General features: G+C 40.0%; 1 protein-coding gene across 1 annotated transcript in view; it reads right to left on the bottom strand.

The window, feature by feature from the left end:
* LOC308650436 (uncharacterized protein) overlaps positions 1-18,840 on the bottom strand; it is a gene marked incomplete at its 3' end in the record, with an annotated part of 103,296 nt that overhangs the window by 24,453 nt on the left and 60,003 nt on the right. The window contains exons 6-10 of the mRNA XM_081296444.1: positions 10,285-10,741; positions 9,723-9,869; positions 2,363-2,464; positions 2,221-2,317; positions 1,209-1,331 (exon numbers count right to left, since the gene is read on the bottom strand). Of these exons, the coding sequence (XP_081152570.1) occupies positions 1,209-1,331; positions 2,221-2,317; positions 2,363-2,464; positions 9,723-9,869; positions 10,285-10,741 (926 nt within the window). The remainder of the gene's footprint in view (positions 1-1,208; positions 1,332-2,220; positions 2,318-2,362; positions 2,465-9,722; positions 9,870-10,284; positions 10,742-18,840) is intronic.

The raw sequence follows: 18,840 nt of genomic DNA, 5'->3' as shown, positions 1-18,840 counted from the left end.
AAAATGTTCTGACTCCCAGAGCCGACAGTTGGATGGAATCTCATTCCCAGGACATTTATGCCACCAGGGATCAGGCCTTGATGGTTGGGCCTTAAAGGCCAGAATCAAGGCACCCAGGAATTGGAAAGATTTGCACACCCTCCAGAAAGGAGCGACTGAATTCCCCTCCCTGTGACCGGCCTGCGCTGGGATGGTCCTCTCAAAGCAGAGATGCCCCCTTGGATGAACTGCCTAGCTATTGAGTTTTGAGGCCTGGTTTGCTCTTAATTAACATACGGACTCCTCAGACCATAAACCTTTTCCTCAGCTTTCTTTACTGCACTGGAGTTCTGACTCCCTTTGAGTTGTGTGTTACTGGGGGGTGGGAGGGGGACTTTGGTTTTTGTTGGGGGTTTTTGTTTTTGTTTGGGCTAATTGGTGCATATTCAGGTACCACTTTGACATGTGGATCTTTCTCCCGACCACCATGGGAAGTGTCTGCCAGGTTCTTTCTAAGAGTTTCTGAGGGTGAAGCTCCTATTGTTTGTTGTTGTTGTTGTTGTTTTTAAGGGAGCGTATATATTTCCTGCACTTCAAGAAGAATCAAAATGTTCCTGAATTTCAAATACCTCATGCAAAATGTCTCCTGAAATAAGGGAAGAAAAAAAAAAACAACACTTTGAAAAATCTTAAATGTTGAAGTGAGGGCTGGGGATGTGGCTCAAGCGGTAGCGCGCTCGCCTGGCATGCGTGCGGCCCGGGTTCGATCCTCAGCACCACATACCAACAAAGATGTTGTGTCCGCCGAGAACTAAAAAAATAAATAAATATTAAAAAATTCTCTCTCTCTCTCTCTCTCACTCTCTTTTAAAAAAAAAATGTTGAAGTGAGCAATGCCGAAAGGTTCTGTCTTAAAAAAAAAAAAAAAATCATTGTACTTATCACTTTTGCCCCTCAGGCGGTTAGTTCTGCTGAGAACTGTGTTCTGCGCCTCAGCATGGAAGTGACCCCAGGCACCACCTCTCAACGTATCTCAAGGCGGCTTTACCTTCAGATCCTGTAGAGTTAGGGTAACGTTTTTTCTTTGCACAAAGCTCCATTTTGATGAAAGATGAATCTGGATATTTCTTTCTGTTTTGGAAAACTGGAGAGGTTACAACCCAGACAGCTGAAGGAGACTCCAATAGCATCCATGGAGACAGGAAGGCAGCCAGGCCTCCTCTCCTCACCTGGACAGGCGAGGGGACCCAGCCGGTGGAGGATGAAAATGTCCACTGTACCAAGGCTGTCATTAGTTTTTCTCTGAAGTGCCTGAAGGTAGGAATGGGCCAGCAGTTGGGACCAGCTGGGCCCTGCCAAGGCCACGCCAGGCACAGTGCCAGCAGCCCTGCACTCCACGCTGCCCAGAAAGGCCTTCCCTGTGGAATGGTTAGACTGCAGAAACCCAATATGCTTCCTTCCCTGAGGTAGTCTGCTCCTGGGAGCTGCTGCTCCCCACCCACCCTGCACCTCTCGCCCTAGTCCCCACCACGGAATCTAAGACCTTTTAGCCCGCGGAGCCAGGGGTGGGGGATCCTAAGCGATAGCCTTCCATGGACATCAGGCCCCGTGGCCTAATGGGCTCCCAGGGCAAACTTAACTCCCCCACAAAACTTGAAGGTGGGGGAGCTGCGGCTACACATTCCACAAAGTGCTGGCACTTACACCCATAACCCAGAAGGCTGATGAGGGATTCATAAGGGTGGTGACCTCCCATCATCACAAGGTTCATGGTTTGGAATGTTCATGATGGCCGAGGACCTGGTTAGAGGTATAAAGAGCTTTTTTTCACCGTTACCTAATTTTCCTCCCTCTTAAATGATTTTCTTCTTTGGTGTGTGGTACAGCAGTACAATTTTTCACTTATTTATTCCATCAGTAGATGGTTTGTACAATGTACAATGGTTCCATTTTAGAAAGTAAAAAAAAAAAAAAAAAAAAAAATTCAAATAAAAAGAAAGAAGCTGAAAACACCATACAATAATGAACCAACATGCCCAGGATTTCAACTGCTGATGTAAGCCTCACTAGACTAGTAAGAGGGAGGTGAAGGCTAAGCTGCTACAGAGAGACCCTCTGGCCACATGACTCTGGAGAGGACCAGGAGGAGTCTCTAGCGAGGACTGCCAGTTTCCACCATTGCCACTCCTGTCAGCCTTAAGCCACCCTCCTCCGCAGTCTCAAGATACAAGGCACACTTACCATTTCCTGGCTTTCAAGGTTCTCAGCGATCTCCCTGTGGTTTGTTTTCAGCTTCTCCATAGCACAGACACCTGGGCTCCGATCCAGGGCAGAAAGCCTAAAAAAGTTTGAAAAAATGGCCGGCTCCAGACTGGAAGGTTACGGAAGTTCGTGGAAGCCCGCCCCCTCATCACCGGCTGCGTCCGGATTGGATAGTTCTCGCCTAAGAGACTGATTGGCCAAGGCTTCAGGCACTGCCTCCAACCTGAACCAAGTGAACGCAGAATCAGTCTGAATGACAGGCTGCTCCATTATCAGTGTTAAAAGAACACAAGGCAGCCGGTGTGGATGTGGCTCAAGCGGTAGCGCGCTCGCCTGGCTATGCGTGCGGCCCAGGTTCGATCCTCACCAGGACCAACAAGTGAAGCTGCTGCGTCTGCACAAACACACTCTTTCTCTACATTTTTTTTTTTTATCTTTTAAAAAAAGACTACAGATCAGGGCTGAGGATATAGCTTAGTCAGTAGAGTGCTTGTTTTGCTTATATAAGGCCATGGATTCAATGCCCTGCACTACACACATACACTCCCGCCAAAAAAAAAAAAAAAATGAATTAAGTAAAGGATTTGGGGCCTAGGGTTATGGTTCAGTGGTAGAGTGCTTCCCTAGCATGCATGAGGTACTGGGTTGAACACCCAGCACCACATTGAAAAGCCAACCAACAGACAAACTACTAATGGTAGTGTGTCTATCTACAGCAAAAACTATTCAAGAAACAATAAAGACTGTGTATTGGACTTGTGCACCCTGACTACAGAACCCATAAACACTTTTTATAAATAATATTTGCATATATGTCTTCAGACAGTGTATAAAATTCTCCTGTGATGGCTTTTCAAGTAACTTATATTACAGGTATGCTTCACAACCCTGAAATCCGCCACACCTCACTTATTATTATTATTTGATGGCCTGTTAATTGCATTAAATGCCTCTGTATGGGGTTATTTTAAGGCAAAGTTTTCTTCCAATAATAGTACCTAACCCAGAGAGAATTGCATTAACACTTATAACTGATTGTAAGGTTAAAGCAATTTGTGAATAAATATGTATATATTTTATTTATTAAAATGATATCACAATTACTTTGATATTTTTTTAACTTTTCTGTTCTTTGTCTCATAAAACAAACAAACAAACAAAAAATCCAGTTTGAGCTTTAAACTCATTAGCAATGTCCTTATATCCCTTCCCCCCACCTCAAAAAAGTGACTCACAGGTATAATTCAAATTATTGAGACTCATAAATTTTGGATCCTTTATTTTAACTAGTGAAGTCTGAAGATTTTCTTTTTATTTTCATCTTTAAATGAAGCCCACTTTTTATAGCTTTCTTGTTGTGTAACTGACCTTTAATATTCTGCAAATTCTACCCCCGATTCTGATCACTTTGGACTTGACGTTTTGATGGAGGGGATCTCAAAGTGGTCATGCACAAGGTAGGAAATGGATACAGTAAAATATAAGACTAGTGATTGCTGAGTATGTAGATTTTGCTATACAAAATAAGTATTGGTGGACGATATGGGGGTAGGGAGAAAAAGAGCAATGAAAAAAAAAGAAGAAAAACTTGAACAGTACACGGGTTCAGATGCTACAAGTCTACAATGATAGCGTGAATATAGAGGTTAGTGTTCTTGGAAGCAGCAATAAAATTTGAGGGGAAAGAAAAAGGTAATTTTTTGCACAGTTCCCAAGTGAGAGAGCCAGGTGAATGGGTTCTGTGTTCAACTCTTCCCACCTAGGAGTGGAATTTATAGTTCACAGGGTATGTCTCAGTAAGTAGTAAAACACCATTTCTATGTACCTTACGACTTTGACAATTCCAGTCACATTACATCTTTGTACTGGTTAGTTATTCATTAATTAATTCATTCATTACATTATTTATTTGTTTTTTATTAATTCACTTTTTCTTTAGTTGTCATTGTTTTTACATTACTGGTGATTACATGATTGCATAAATACTCTGAATGTTGACTTTTTGTTAAATATTGTTTTATGTGTTTATTCATACATTTACTTTTCATTGAAATGTTTTTCCTTAGCCAAGCCTGATTTATATTAGACCTCAATCTTTGTTTATGAAGGCTAGATAAAATCACATTATTTCAAATAACTCAAGGATTTATCATCTTGGCAGAACCCTAATCACCCACTAAAGTTGACCCAGTCTGGGTCAACTAAAAGCTGTCAAAACTCTTTTTTTTTTTTCTTATACACACCTTAATAAAGAATTCCTCTCTCAATTTTATATTTTGGAGAGCAGACTAACTTTCCAAAGCAGCAGTTAATAACCTAGATGTGTTTTCCAACTAGCTCACTATTACTTTTAAATTATTTACAACCTTGACACTAAGAGTGTCACTGATTATTTTTTTTGCAAGATCTCTCTCTCTCTCTCTCATATTACAAATTGAAATCAGATATGTTTTTTTGCTAAGAAACACTCTCAGTCTTTAATAAAATATTCTATAAAGAAAAAGGGTTTTGTTGATTTTCTTACAGCCTCACTAAGTTGCTGAGGCTGGCTGACTTTAATGTTTTAGAATATAATGTTATAGAAGTTAGCATTATATATATATATATATATATATATATATATATATATATATATATATACACACACACACACACACACACAATTGTGTGTGTGTGTGTTTGTGTGTGTATGTATCATTGAATACTCACCAGGAGAACATACAAAATAACAGTAAAGCAAAAGTGAATAAAAAAATGGAATGAATGAATGAATGAATGAATGAATAAATAAATAAATAAATAGATGAAAAAGTACAAAGATTTTATGTGACTGGAATTTTCAAATGTTGATTGTGGCCACACAAATTTTTAAAGCTACTTGGAAATTGTTTTATAATACCTACTTAAACATACTCTGTGAATTATCAATTCCACTCCAGGGTGGGAAGAAATAAACACATAATCCATTCATCTGACTCTTTCTTTTGGGGACTGTGACAGAGTTGCCTTCTTCTTTTGCTTCTACCTTATTTCTGCCTCCAAAGAAACTACCCCTTACCCTCATGCTACTATTGATCCACCACTAGACTTATTAGATCTGAACCCTTGAGCTTGTCATTCTTTCCCTCTTTCCTTCTCAGCACTTTTGTTCTCTTCCCCTATCTACTCCACCAATACTTTTTCATGAATATTCACTACTACATACTCAGCATCCACCAATCTCACATCCTGACCCATCCCGATCCTGCCTTTTCCATGGATCACTTTGAGATCCCCTCCACTCAGATATCAATAGTCCAGAGTAAGGTCAGGTTAGGGTGTCATAGATGCAGGTTTTTAGAAGTCATTTACATAACAATAAGCCTATAAAAAGTGGGATGTATTTTAGCTGAGGTTAAAAAGAAAATCTACAGACTGCACTGTTAAACTGAAGTGCCTAAAATTCACTAATCTCAATAATTTGGAAAAAGAAATTCTACAAACAGGAGAGTAAAGAAAAGAACATAATACATAAAGTGACAAATTTGAAGACACACCAAGTATATATATCCAAAGAGTGTCATATATTGGTGCTTTCAAAAGACAAATTAATTTGAAATCAATGTGGTTAATGTGAGATGTAGTAATCATTTATTAATTATATATAATGGTAGTATATATATACATGTACCAAATGCATCTGATATAATTATGGGTATATGTTGCAAGAAATGAATTCTATAGTATTTTTTTTAATTTTGCCAAAACACTATAAATACCTAAATCTGAGTTTATGTATTACCAAATATTCAGGATACATTTTATACTTTATAAAATTTATTACTGACCAATAGACCTTTTTTTTTTCAATTTTTGAAAGGAGTAGTATTTATTTCCAATTAGAACATAATACCATCTTTTATTTTTTATTTTTAATTACTTTTTAATTATATATGACATCAGAATTCATTACAATTCTTATTAAACATATAGGGCACAATTTTTCATCTGTCTGGTTTTATACAAAGTATATTTACACAAATTCACTTCTTTATACATGTACTTTATATAATATACATCATATTCCACCATCATTTTTTAATAAAGTTTTTTTTTGAGAGAGAGAGAGAGAGAGAGAGAGAGAGAGAGAGAGAGAGAGATGGAGAGAGAATCTTTTTTTGTAGATGGACACAACACAATGCCTTTATTTTTTTGTGGTGCTGAGAATTGAACCCAAGTCCCACCCATGCTAAGTGAGCACTCTACCACTAAGCCACAATCCCAGCCCTCCACTATCATTTCTAACCCTATGAGCCCTTCCCTTCCCTCCCAACCCTCAACAGGTCATTTTGACACACACTGAAGTACGCTATGAAGTTATAGAAAAGAGTATATACCTTATAATAATATGAACAGATAAACTTTTGTAACTAATACATAGCATACTACTACTACTACTACTACTACTACTACTAATAATAATAATAATAATAATAATAAACTTTGCATTTAGAAAACAATAAAGTATACATCTGGTACTACTGACATCTCCCCCCCAAAAAATGACATCTATTTCAAAAAGGGGGGGGTATTTGTGGGAAAAAATGATATTCTATGCTTTCTTAATATCAAGAATAAATTATTTTCAGAAGTAATATATATTTCAATATAAAAATAAATAGAACAAGGTTCCATGACACACACCTCTAATCCCATTGAATTGGGAGGCTAAAGCAAGATAATCCTGAGTTCAAAACCAGCATCAGAAATTTAGCAAAGCCCTAAGCATCTATGTGTGACCCGTCTCTGTGTGCCCCTGATTTAAATTTCCAGTAAGAAACAACAACAACCAAAAGAATACAGAGTATTGATGAGGACACAAAACAAATTCTCATGAAGTAAAGATGGAGTAGAAATTGCTGTTATTTCTTCATGAAAACTGTTTATGTATATATGAAGTACTCCTCACCAAGCAGCATAGACCTGTAGAAATTATAGTATGTGTTACCATGACAGTGTACAGTTACAGGATAGCATAAGGTTAGAGCTATACTTGTCAACACAGTGGAAATCTATGGCCTGGGAGGAAAGAGGAGGTACATTCAAAAAATAAAAAATAAAAATAATAAAGTTTGAGAAAAATTGGTTTCTAGAGCCCAGAAAGATTTTTGGTTTAATTAGAGTACAAAATACCCCATAAGTTTTATATTGAAGTTACATCTGTCAAATACATTACATGTATAATGGCTTTTGAGGAAAATATGTAGAACTTATCAAAAACTAAATAAAAATTTACAAAAACACATAAAATACCATGTGTGTAAATAAAACTAATCATTACAAAGACAACTATTTTAACTACATTTAGTATAGAATATTTTTCTGTCCCGACCGGCAGGACACATGACGATGGCGGCGAACCTAGGTGGGGAGGAATGAAGGGACAAGAGACACGAGGGATGACAGTAAGACAGGAGTCTGATCAAGCTGCAAACTTTTATTGTTCACACAGGGGTATTTATGTGCTGGGGATGGGGGAGCTCTCTTATCAGCAGTTGCTGGATGTCTCCACAAGGTGAGATAACCTCAGGATGTTTCAGGAAGATAGGTGGCCACAGGATGTCTCAGGGAGATAGATGGCTGCAGGGTGTCTCCCAGGCAGGATGTCTCCCAGGGGGCTGTTTCTTGTAAGTGTCAGTCTATTCTTTGAAGGAGAATTTCCTTCTAGCCCCTGACATTTCCCACTTTCTTATATAAAATATTTGACCATACCTTATTGGCCATGTTTTTTAGGGGGTGATAGAGGCTCTGTTCCTCTAGGAGGCCTTAGAATATCTCCTGATCCGAGCGAGTGTATTTACTAGGAGATTTCGTGGCCTTGGCATGTTTTTGGAGGAGACGGTTTTGAGAGAGAAGCATGCCAACCGCCATGCACCAGAGCATGTCACTCAGAGGTCTTGGGTTTTGGGATCCGTGGATCCATCCTCCTGCAGTCCTTCCTGCACCCTCCGTTATTATGGCCTAACGTCCTCACTCCATGGTGCATCCTCCCCCAAGCGGAGGGGTCCATGGAGGAGGGATAACTTAACCCTTATGGCAAGGGCAGAAGATGGTTGGTCAGAGCTGTTACTTATACTTTTATATAAGAAAGAGATCTGTGGGGATGTAAACTTAAGAAATAAGCCTGTGAGAAGGGTGAAACATCCTTTTAAATGTTGGCAGCGCGGTCTTCCATCTCCAGACGATGATAGTGGACCTGTATGGGCTTAGAGGCCAAAATATTAATCTGTTCTTTAATAAATTGTACCAGCCTGTTTATAATGTAGGGTCCTATGGACACCATTAAAAGTAAACCCAACAAAGGGCCTAATAGGGGAAGAAGGTAGGATAGAAATCCATTAAGCCCAGTCCAGAGGGGATTTTCAAATAGTTCCCTTTGTCTCTTTTCTAGATCTTCTTGAAGCTGCTTAATTTTAGTGCGTACTATGCCTGATTTACTGGCATAAAAGCAGCATCATTCCCCTAAGGCCAAACAAATACCTCCCTGGTTAGCTGTCAGCAAATCTAAGCCTCGTCTGTTTTGAAGGACCACTTCTGCCAGGGAGTCTATTTGGTCCTGTAAATTTTTAATAGTTCCTGAAAGAGTTTGTACATCATTTATAAGTTGTTGAGACAGGCGATGGTAAGAGTGTATAGCCGTGCCTATGCCAGCTGTACCTGTGCCCACAGCAGCTGTTATTCCAAGGCTGGCAAGGAGTGGTAAGGCCTGTATTGCCCTCCTGTGTCTTTCGACTAGGGTGTCTAGGCTAGGAATGGGTAGAGGTTTGTCTCCTGGGACAATAGTTATATCAGGGAGTAATAAGGCAAGAACACAGCCACCGGTCCAATTCGCTGGAAGCCTGGGGAAGGCCGAGTTTCCTCCACACATAAAAACTGTGCCATGGGGTGGGTGAGGAATAATTTTGTACTGTTGAGCAATTTCCAAAGGAAGTAACTCCAACATCAATATCATAGGTATTATTCTGCATTGCGCCTAAAAGACATGATGTAAAAGTGCCTGTAGGCTGTACTTTAAAAGGAAATCTGGGTTGGCATGTATTATCATTGTCTATGATAGAATTAATAGGAACTGCCATAGGCATGACTGCCTCTGTTGTCATGCAGAGCCAGCAATCACCAGCAAGGGTGGGGTTGGAATTATTAAGCAAGGAGAAGGTAGTTTCCAAAATATCTAATGTATTGGTATCTAAATTTGGGAGCTGGGATTTAGGCAGCATTAAGGGATGATATGTGAGCTCAGGGATTTGGGGTTTTAAAAGTTTGATTATCTGAAGATGCTTGACAGCATCAGTGGGTATTATCTGGGGCCCTTGCATGGAGTCGAATATTGTATCGGTGGTGGCACAGAGGTCCAATCCTGCACTGCCTGGGGTGGCTCCTTGGAGGGAGGTAATTGTGGAGGAGGATTTTGAGGTAGGTTGGGAGTTTGGGAGGGAACAAACCTTATTGCCCCTGGGTTTGACCTCGGGGAGGTCGGGGCCAGGGTCTGGCCCCGAAAGGAGTTTCCCGAGAAGCGGGAAGAAATAGGCTGTCCAAGGGTATTTGTCTTAGATCTATACTCACTGGCCCAGTGACGACCTTTACCACATCTAGGGCAAAGGGTGGCTGGGGGCGGTTTAGCCCCATTTTGAGGAGACGCTATCCCTAGGCTTTGTTTGCCTGTCGGACACTCGCGTGCAAAATTGCTGCAGCCTATCTGGCTACAGCAAAATAACGGGGGGGGGGGGGGGGGGGGACGAACAACTTGCATAGATTGATACAGCAGGAGAGGGAGCCGTTTATTGTAGGACAACAGAGGTATTTAGACATTTTACACAGCTTATCTTAATTAGCATAAACTAAATACATCAGTCATCCAATAAGGAATCTCCACACTTAATAGCTTGCTTTTGTTACTTCTCAAACTACTCCTCTGGCATTTTGCCAGGCACCATCCAAACTTGTTTATGAACTCTAACATTTCTCTGGCAAAATGCCAGGTGCCATCCTGACTTGTTTACAGACCTTAACACAAAATGGCCAGGTTGCTTACAAGTAAAGCAAGTACGTGAGCCAGGATTGCGAAAGGCCTTGGTAAAGACGGCACCTATGGCGAGACCCATGCCATGGGCTGCACCCACCCCGGCACAGAGTCTAATAAAGTCAGAAAGTTCCCCTTTATCCTTATGTGGTCGAAGAACATCCTGACATGCCGGGTTGGCGTTTTCAAAGGCAAGATGTTTTACAAAGGTGCTTTTGCTTTTGTTTGGTCCAAGCAGGTGCTCCGCGGGTAGGTTAAGCCAGGCAACAAAGTCGCTATAAGGCTCCTCAGGCCCTTGTCGAATTTTTGCCAGGGAAGTGGTAGCCGAGCCCTTTTGAGGGAGGCATCTCCAAGCATGTAAGCCAGCCGTCTGAATCTGCGCCAAAAGTCCAGCAGGGAAACGCGCCTGTTTAGGGTTAGTGTCAAAAGGCGCATTGCCCACTAGTTAACATAAGTCCAGGATTTAGAGGAGGCCTTAGTTAAATTTTTTTGAGCAGTTTCCCGACAGTGCTCTGCCGCGTCCGGCCACAGGAACCAAGTCTGGCAAGGGACGTAGAGGTTAAAAAATACACAGGACACCAAGGTTCTTCATCCAGGAGGAAGCGTGCGCGCGCTTTATTATCAAAGTTTGTTCCCTTATATACTTTCTATAACTGCAGTGGAAATTTAGCCAAAACAGGGGAGGAATAACACCTGCTACTCTTGGGTTACTGTGACCGTCCCTTATCAGGAAGCTCCGAGAAGGCCAAGATGTTCCCAAAAAGGCACATATGTCTGAGGCAGATAATCATGAAACCGCAAGCCTGCATCACAACCCTGTGAGCTGGCCACTTTGACATGCAGAACAAGAAACTGGGGGCTGGGCCCCAGGGGCCAGGGAAGGCCTGCTACCAGCAGTGCTCTTTGAAATCTGCATTCCATAACAGGAAGTCTCCGGCACTGAGGGTAGCTCAGGCTAAAAATTTCCAATCATTAGGAGTAAGCCATTGTGCGCTGTGACTCTCTACTAAAGCCAATGTGTAAGGCGCAGTGGAGCCATAGTGAGCACAAGCCTTTTTAAGTTTTTCAAGAAAACTCAGGCTTAATTTTTTATAAACACTCTGGGTTCCTTCCTGCCTAGGGGTGAACTCCTCATCCTCTGAGTCCTGATCTTCCTCTTGCCATTCCCCCACTTCCTCCTCTTGACCCTCCTCTTTGTCCTCAGCCAGGGCGGGCTTATCTGTCTGACATTGGGTGACTGGGAAGGAGAGAACAGGCTGATGGCAGGGCTTAGCCTTTGTATTAGACCGCCTTGGGCCAGCTCGGGTTGACTTCGTGCCTAAGGCTAATGAGCAAAGCTCAGAATCAAGGGATCTTAATTCTTTTAAGAGTTGGATCTGTTCCCGTCTATGTTGGAGAGACTCTCCCAAGGGAGCCAGGTTAGGCAAGGGAAGTGGAGAAAAAATATCTGAGGGGGCAGTTGGCCCCTGAAGGGCTGGAGCACAAAAGGCAGGAGGGATGTAGGAGGGAGGTGTGGCAGGGTCCTGAGAGGTGGCGGGTCTTCTGAATGGTAGCGAGCTGCTTCCTTCTCCAAGGTATTAGAGTCTGTAAACAAGTCTGGATGGCGCCTGGCATATTGCCAGAGGGAGTGGTTTGTGAAGTAAGGGCAGCGAGCCATTAAGTGTGGAGGTTCCTTATTGGTTGACTGATGTATCTAGTTTATGCTAATTAAGATAAGCTGTGTGGAATGTATAAATACCCCTCCTGTTCTACAATAAAGGGCTCCCACTCCTGCTGTATCAATGTACACAAGTTGCTCGTCACCCCCCCCCCCTTTATTTTGCTGCAGCCGGACTGCGGCAAAGATGACTCCTCACCCCAGCCTGCTTGTTCTAAGTGGGGCTGGGATTGAGGCTCAGTGGTAGAGCACTTACCTAGCATGTGTGAGGTCCTGGTTTTGATCCTCAGCATCACATTAGATAAATAAGTAAATGTATTGTGTTCATCCACAACTAAAAATTATTTTTACAAAAGAGGCTAAGTGTTCTGTCTTGCTCCCCCAGATCAGTGGTGCAAAAAGTCACATAATCCAGAGAAGCCTTATCATTAAGAGAGAATCAAGGAAGGGGCCGGCAGGGGGTGCCAGCAGGAAGAAGTCCACAGCTGAGGAGGGTCTGACTCCTGGCGCTCAGGACTTTCTAGAGGGAAGAAAAGGAACCCAGCGCCTCCCTGGGAACCGTGTCCTGGTGCCGTCTGGGTCCCCTGCCAGCCTGTGAAGGCAGTGTGCCCCTCTCGGTCTTTCTTCTTCATCTAGCTCACTGGGGTCTGGGGCCGAAGCTCCCGGGCCACCTCTGTGGCCAGGGCGGGAGGCCTGTAGTGACTGCGGGCTGCGCTCTGGGCTCCATGCACCAGGCCTCATCTCCCAGATCGCTGGGCTCTGCAGGTTCCAGGCTTGGTGGTGTCTCTGGCACTCTGTTCTAGGGCTCTGGTCTGTCGCTTTCTGTCACTATGAAGGGACCAGCATTGGAGCCGCATTCCTGGGGGCTGTGGGTGCCACCTGCTGTGTGCCCTGTGAGGCCAGGCTGCCAGGCTTTCAGAAAGGACCTGAGCGCAGCCTCTGCTCCATGACCCTGAAAGTGCCTCATTGGGGAAACCGACTCCAGTGTGGAGCTCCTGGGCACCTTAAGGGATCTCAGGGGACATGTGAGGTGGGGCACGGCCTGCAGAATGTGGGTTTGGGGAGGAGTATGCGGCCTTAAGCCAGGCAACAGCAAAGAAGACCCCAGTTTACCCTCTGGGCTGGCCGGCCAGGCACTGTCAGGCAGGGACACCTGGGCCACCCATGGGAGGTCAAAAGGATGAAAACAACACCTCCAGTCCCGGGATGGCAGAGCCTAAGAGAGGGGCATTTTCTAAAAGATATGAAGAGATGGAAGATGGTCAAAACTAGTATATTTTAAAGTTGAAATGAAAGCTTGCAAAATTTTGGGACCCTACACTTGTGTACCTTGTGCCTAAAGAAATGTTCGGTCATTGACTCCCTTCTACCCGTTTAGTTTTTGTTTTTTTAATTTTAGCAAAGAATCTGTTTTGCCAGCATTTTCCTCAGGAGCTGAGCATTACCCACAGCAGGGAAGACAAACTTACAATTCTCAGGTTGCTTTTGACTTCAAGTCTGTGCTCTAGCACTTCTAAATGTAGAGGAAAATAATTTCTTGCTGTATGTTATGTATGATTCCTTCCCTTATCCTCAAGGACCCAGTGATATTTGTTTATTGGTTTTATAAGCATGTATTTAAATGTAGTTTTTGTATGAAATACTCCCAGTTGCCACAGACTGTAGTTTGGGGATTAGAAAATGTTTTTGGAGAAAGCTGCTAGTGGCTTCATTTTCCAAGAATGTAAGTCATTTCCTTTCTGTGATTTCAGGGAGTTGATATTTCACAGCATAAGAACTTTGTGGGGAAAATTTTCCATAATACATCGGTCATTAAAAAGGCTTTTGGGTTTCCTTCCTAAGAGCAGTGCATAAATTTAAGCCAAGCAATGTTAAAGGATAAGAAGTTTTTCAGCATCTAGAGCATTATAAGACTACTGTAGAAATAAATTTTAACAACCAAGACCTACAAATGGTCTGCAAGATGTAGAGTGGGGGGGCTGAAGATGTGGCTCAAGCGGTAGCACGCTCGCCTGGCATGCGTGTGGTCCGGGTTCGATCCTCAGCACCACATACAAACAAAGATGTTGTGTTTGCCGAAAACTAAAAAATAAATATTAAAATTCTTTCGCTCCTCCCTCTCTTTAAAAAAAAAAAAAGTAGAGTGGGGGAGGGGAGAAGACCAGAAAAGGGCAGGAAAACAGATGCCTTTGCTTTTGTCCTTTGTAGTAAAAAACTTGTAGCACTTATCATTTTCTTTGGGTTTAGTTTTGGGAAATAAAAGGTTCATGTTTAAAAGAGAATACTTCACAATATGAGACAATTGACATTTGGAGGCCTTTTGAGTATGTTTGTGAATATATTGGATTCATATTTCTTATTAAAATGGACTTTTGGTAGGATTATTAGATGTAAAGGGTCCCTTAGGGGATATCTCATATCAGGTTATCTGCAGGATATCTTCTTCAGAAAGCAGATTGGGTATAATATGAACTAACCCACTCTGCCATATGCCCCTTTGAATTGCTTGTAAGAATCCCTGAGATTTGACATTGATAGGACACAGTAAGCAGCAGTTCTTGCAGTGCTCAAAACATTTTAGGGGACAGGAAATCTTTCTCTATATCCCATCTCTCCTTTTGGTGGGTATCAGGAGTAAGTACACAATTTGAACTTGCAAATTTAAGATGCTGCTGGTTCTACAGGAAAATGCCTGAAAACAACGTGGGCTATGATACAGACACTGCTTTTGAAGACAAATTCCAGTGTGCCAGGTAACAGTTTTTAGCTCCAGGTTTCTTAAAATTATCATTAGACTGGGTAGCTGAATTAGGGGTGAATTAAAGCTTTTTCTAGATTCTGGATCCTAATTCCACCTTTAACTATGTTTATAAAGCTTTTGGATTTCAGAACTTATGACATAATAGACTCTGTACCCTTTTGTGGCAGATACTTGGAATGAGAGTTTCAAACAGAATTGTTTTTGACTGAGCTGTCAGTTTTAAAGTTTAATGCAAATGAATCCTGTCTCACAACTTTTTTGATAAAGGAATTCTTTTTGTGATTTTCAACTGGAATATTGCACATTTTAATTTCTAAAGATGTGGGTTTTTTAAATAAAACCTGCAAAACAATTCTTTATTTCATGGAAGCCAGTACCAAGAAAAAATTAATTCAATCCAGATGTAAAAATATATGTGAATTTTAAATTTGGATGATCTCAACAATTTTTATTTTTGTTGATGAGGCTGCCTGGATCCCAGATGACACTCACAAATTATCCCTTAGGTTGTATTCTGAATTGATAACCAAATTTATGGGCATTTTCTAAAACCATTTTACCATGATTTTAAGTCTTTAAAATGTAGAAAGTGAAGATTTTTTTTTCTAATATTTATTAAGACATACTTCATAATGCTCTAGTTTGGTACATGAAGCCTGTTTCTCAAGTAGAAAAATGAGTTATTTAACATTTTGTATCTTTATGGGCAAGGTATCGAGACTTTATTTTTTATTTATGCAATTTCAACTTTTTTCTTTTACAGATGAAAAAGGTTTTAGTCTTCAAAGGAATTTTGCTGCAATACAGTTTGTAGTTTCAGGTGAAGCAATTGGTTCTTGTATGAAGGCCCTCATTCCTCTATGGCCTTCTTACCCCTAAAAACAAACAACAAAGAGAACATAAGAAAACTTCAGTGTATTTTTTAATCTGTGTCCCTAACATTGGAATTCTAAATGGTATTTGTGGCATACTTACAGTTATATACTTTTAGGAAGTCTTTGTATGAATATATATATATATATATATATATATATATATATATATATATATATAGATAGATAGATAGACAGATATAGATATAGATAGATATAGATATATATATAGATATACACACATATTTTGAGAGCTACATTGTGATTGTGTGTAAAACAGAAGGAGGAATTGGAGAAATATTGGGAAGAAATTTATGATAATGAAATTTTAGTTAAAATATATCCTTCCTAAACCTAAGCAAGGAAAATGGTATTGTGGGCCTCTGTGGTTAAACTTCAAGGTAGGGTGTAGTCTCTTTAAATTTTACCTTATCCTGGGGTAGAGACTTGGGAGGGGGCTATAACAATAAGTAAAGACAAGTTAAAGAGATAATTTGAGATGAAGGAGGAAGTAGAATACTGGGCATTGGGTTGAAAGGAAAATTTAAACTTAGAAGGATAAGTATTTAAAACAAGGCTGAGGTAGGGAGAACTTTTAATTTAGATGTGGGAATTAAAGATTGAGGTCTTCTTTAGTTGAGTAAAAAGGACTAAATGATTGGAATTGAGCTGCCTATAAGCATGGAATATGTCTCTGGTTGATATTTGCCTTGGAAACCTTGTCTGCCTCAGTGTTGTGTTGAATCACTAGTTTGATGTTAAATAATGTACAGAGACTGGGTGTTTATTTCTGTCCCCTACCTCTACCAAAAGTCAGTTTCTGTTTCAAAGATTGGGAACATATTTTGTCTAAGAGCTAATGATGAAATAAATACCAATATTTAATTAGTCCCCCAGCATTTGGAGAAGCTGCCAATGCCTCCCTCCTATGCTCTGGGACCAAAGGGACTCTACAGCAGTAACAGGTGAAGTTATTATAAAGTTTTGAGTAAAAATGAGCAATCTGTATTTTTCATTATCTTATGTAATTTAGGGTATATTTATTTCTGATGGAAGTTTGTATACTCTCACTTTTTATATGAATCATATTGAGCAATCATGCAGTATACCATATTGATCAAAAAGGGACTACAGAATACTGAGAATGACAAATAATTAATTGATCTGACAATTGATCCTATTACCTTATCAAGATAAAAATCTTCTAAACAAATTCCTAGATGAACCCACTATAGACCTAAGGAGAAGGCAGTGCTTTTCTGGACATTTCTTTGAGTTTTATAGCATTTTCTTGAATGTTTTTCCCCACCTGTGGGCTTACAGTAGAGTTCAATCTCTACAGCAGAAAACTTGGTAGAGATTGGGTCATTACTGAAGTCCTTGCATTAATGTGGTGATAGTTGGGATGATTTTTAGACCCTTAGTATTCCAGGTATTTTCAGATGTTTTCCTGGTTTTTTTAAATTTTATATAAAACAACACCTTATATTAATTGATAGCCATAGTTTTATGTGAGAGAAGAATTCATTGCAAGAATGAATTCTGGAAGAAGATTTTAAGAAATGGATTGAAGTTGCATTTTTAGCTTTCTAAGTGGTTCTCTTTCTGGTCACATTAAATGATACATAATGAATTTTCTCCCCACAGGTGGCAGCACTTGTGGTATATCATCTCAGTAGATGTCCTCCTCCTCCTGCCCCGCCTCCTCCTCCTCCTTCTTTGTGAGGGTGGGGACTCCTTATGTTATTTCTTCAAATTTGTTCTTCAATTATTACATATAGCCAGGAAAATCCACAAATCAGAAGCATTCAGCACAAAGTGATTACATTTGGGTAATTAGCATCCAAGTCAAGGAACAAAAAACCTCACTGTATTGTCACAGTCCTTGTCCCAAGGTTAACTACCATTCTGACTGCTAATGTTGTAGGTTAATCTGTTGTTGGACTGAATTTAAATTCAATCAAACATAAGATGTCATTTTTGGTGTCTTCTTTAACTCAATATAATGCCACCTAATATGTCCGAATTGATAAAAATAGCAACAATTCTTTTTTATTTGTTTGGTTGAATATACCTAATTTATTTATCCATTCAGCTGATAAACATTTGGGGAGTTTGGGGATAATATTGTTGGGTAATATTTTGATAGCTCATAAAGTTAACATTTTAGGTTGGAAGGAGAACACAGTCTTATGATTAACAAAATAACTTCCATTTTTTTTCAGAATAGTCCATTCTTTAAAAAAAAAAAAAAAGAAAAAGAAAAAAAGCTGCAAAGAAGATTCATTTTTTGCATTTTCCTGTGTTTATGCTTCTCCCCTCTACAAATTTCTTTGCTTACTCTACACCACCCCCTCCAAATTAAGTTATCTTTTCTTAAATACCCATGAAAATATTCAGTCTTTACCAAAAATAGCAGTGAAATTCTGATGTTAAAGTGTGTGGTTGTCCCCAGAGAGCTCTTTGTATAAAACATAGGATTATGATTTCACTGAGAGATCTAATAAAAGAATACAAAGTGCTTGCAAAGGAGGACTATTTGTACAGATATTTTATTTCATGTTTATCTCAAGAATAAAGGACATTTCATGGTTCAAGAAAAGGGTTAGTCTTTTAGTTTAGGCTCATTAAAAAGTGAAAATAGTATAAAATTATGGATGTTTATAACTTTGCAGTAAATATATCCTTCTTGGATGAGATACTGCTTACAATAACAGAATTTAGCATGTGTAATGTTAGATTTTTTTTTCTTTTAAACATTCTCATTAGAGATCCACTTTGATAAGTTGCTCAGTGAGTTATAATGGTATATTACATTTTAAACACAGAAGAGAGGCAAGAAAGTAAAATGTTAAAAAAGAGAACTTTGAGATTAGTCTTCTGGGGTCCAAATACAGTTCTGTTATTCTCCATTATTATGTAACTTTGGGAAAGTTACTTCAACTCTCTGAAACTCTTTCTTCATCTGTAAACCATGGGTAATAATACTAACTTCCCACAGAGTTGTTTTGATTATTAAATAAAATGGTGCACATAAAACAACTGGCCATCTAGTAAAAAGTCAATAAATGTTGGCTATTATTACATAAGACAAAAAGAAATTACATATAGAAAGATTTGTGGAGAGAGAGAGAGAGAGAGAGAGAGAGAGAGAGAGAGAGAGAGACTGACTCAACGGTCTCTCTCTTCAAGAAAAAAAAATGGCATTCATTGTGAGATCAAGAAAGCCGATCCCAGATTTTCTCATTTT

The sequence above is a fragment of the Spermophilus citellus genome, assembly GCF_964194105.1.
Source record: "Spermophilus citellus genome assembly, chromosome: 5".
NCBI lineage: Eukaryota > Metazoa > Chordata > Mammalia > Rodentia > Sciuridae > Spermophilus > Spermophilus citellus.
The sequence above is the reverse complement of the archived record's forward strand: the minus strand, read 5'-3'. Positions and strand labels throughout refer to the sequence as shown.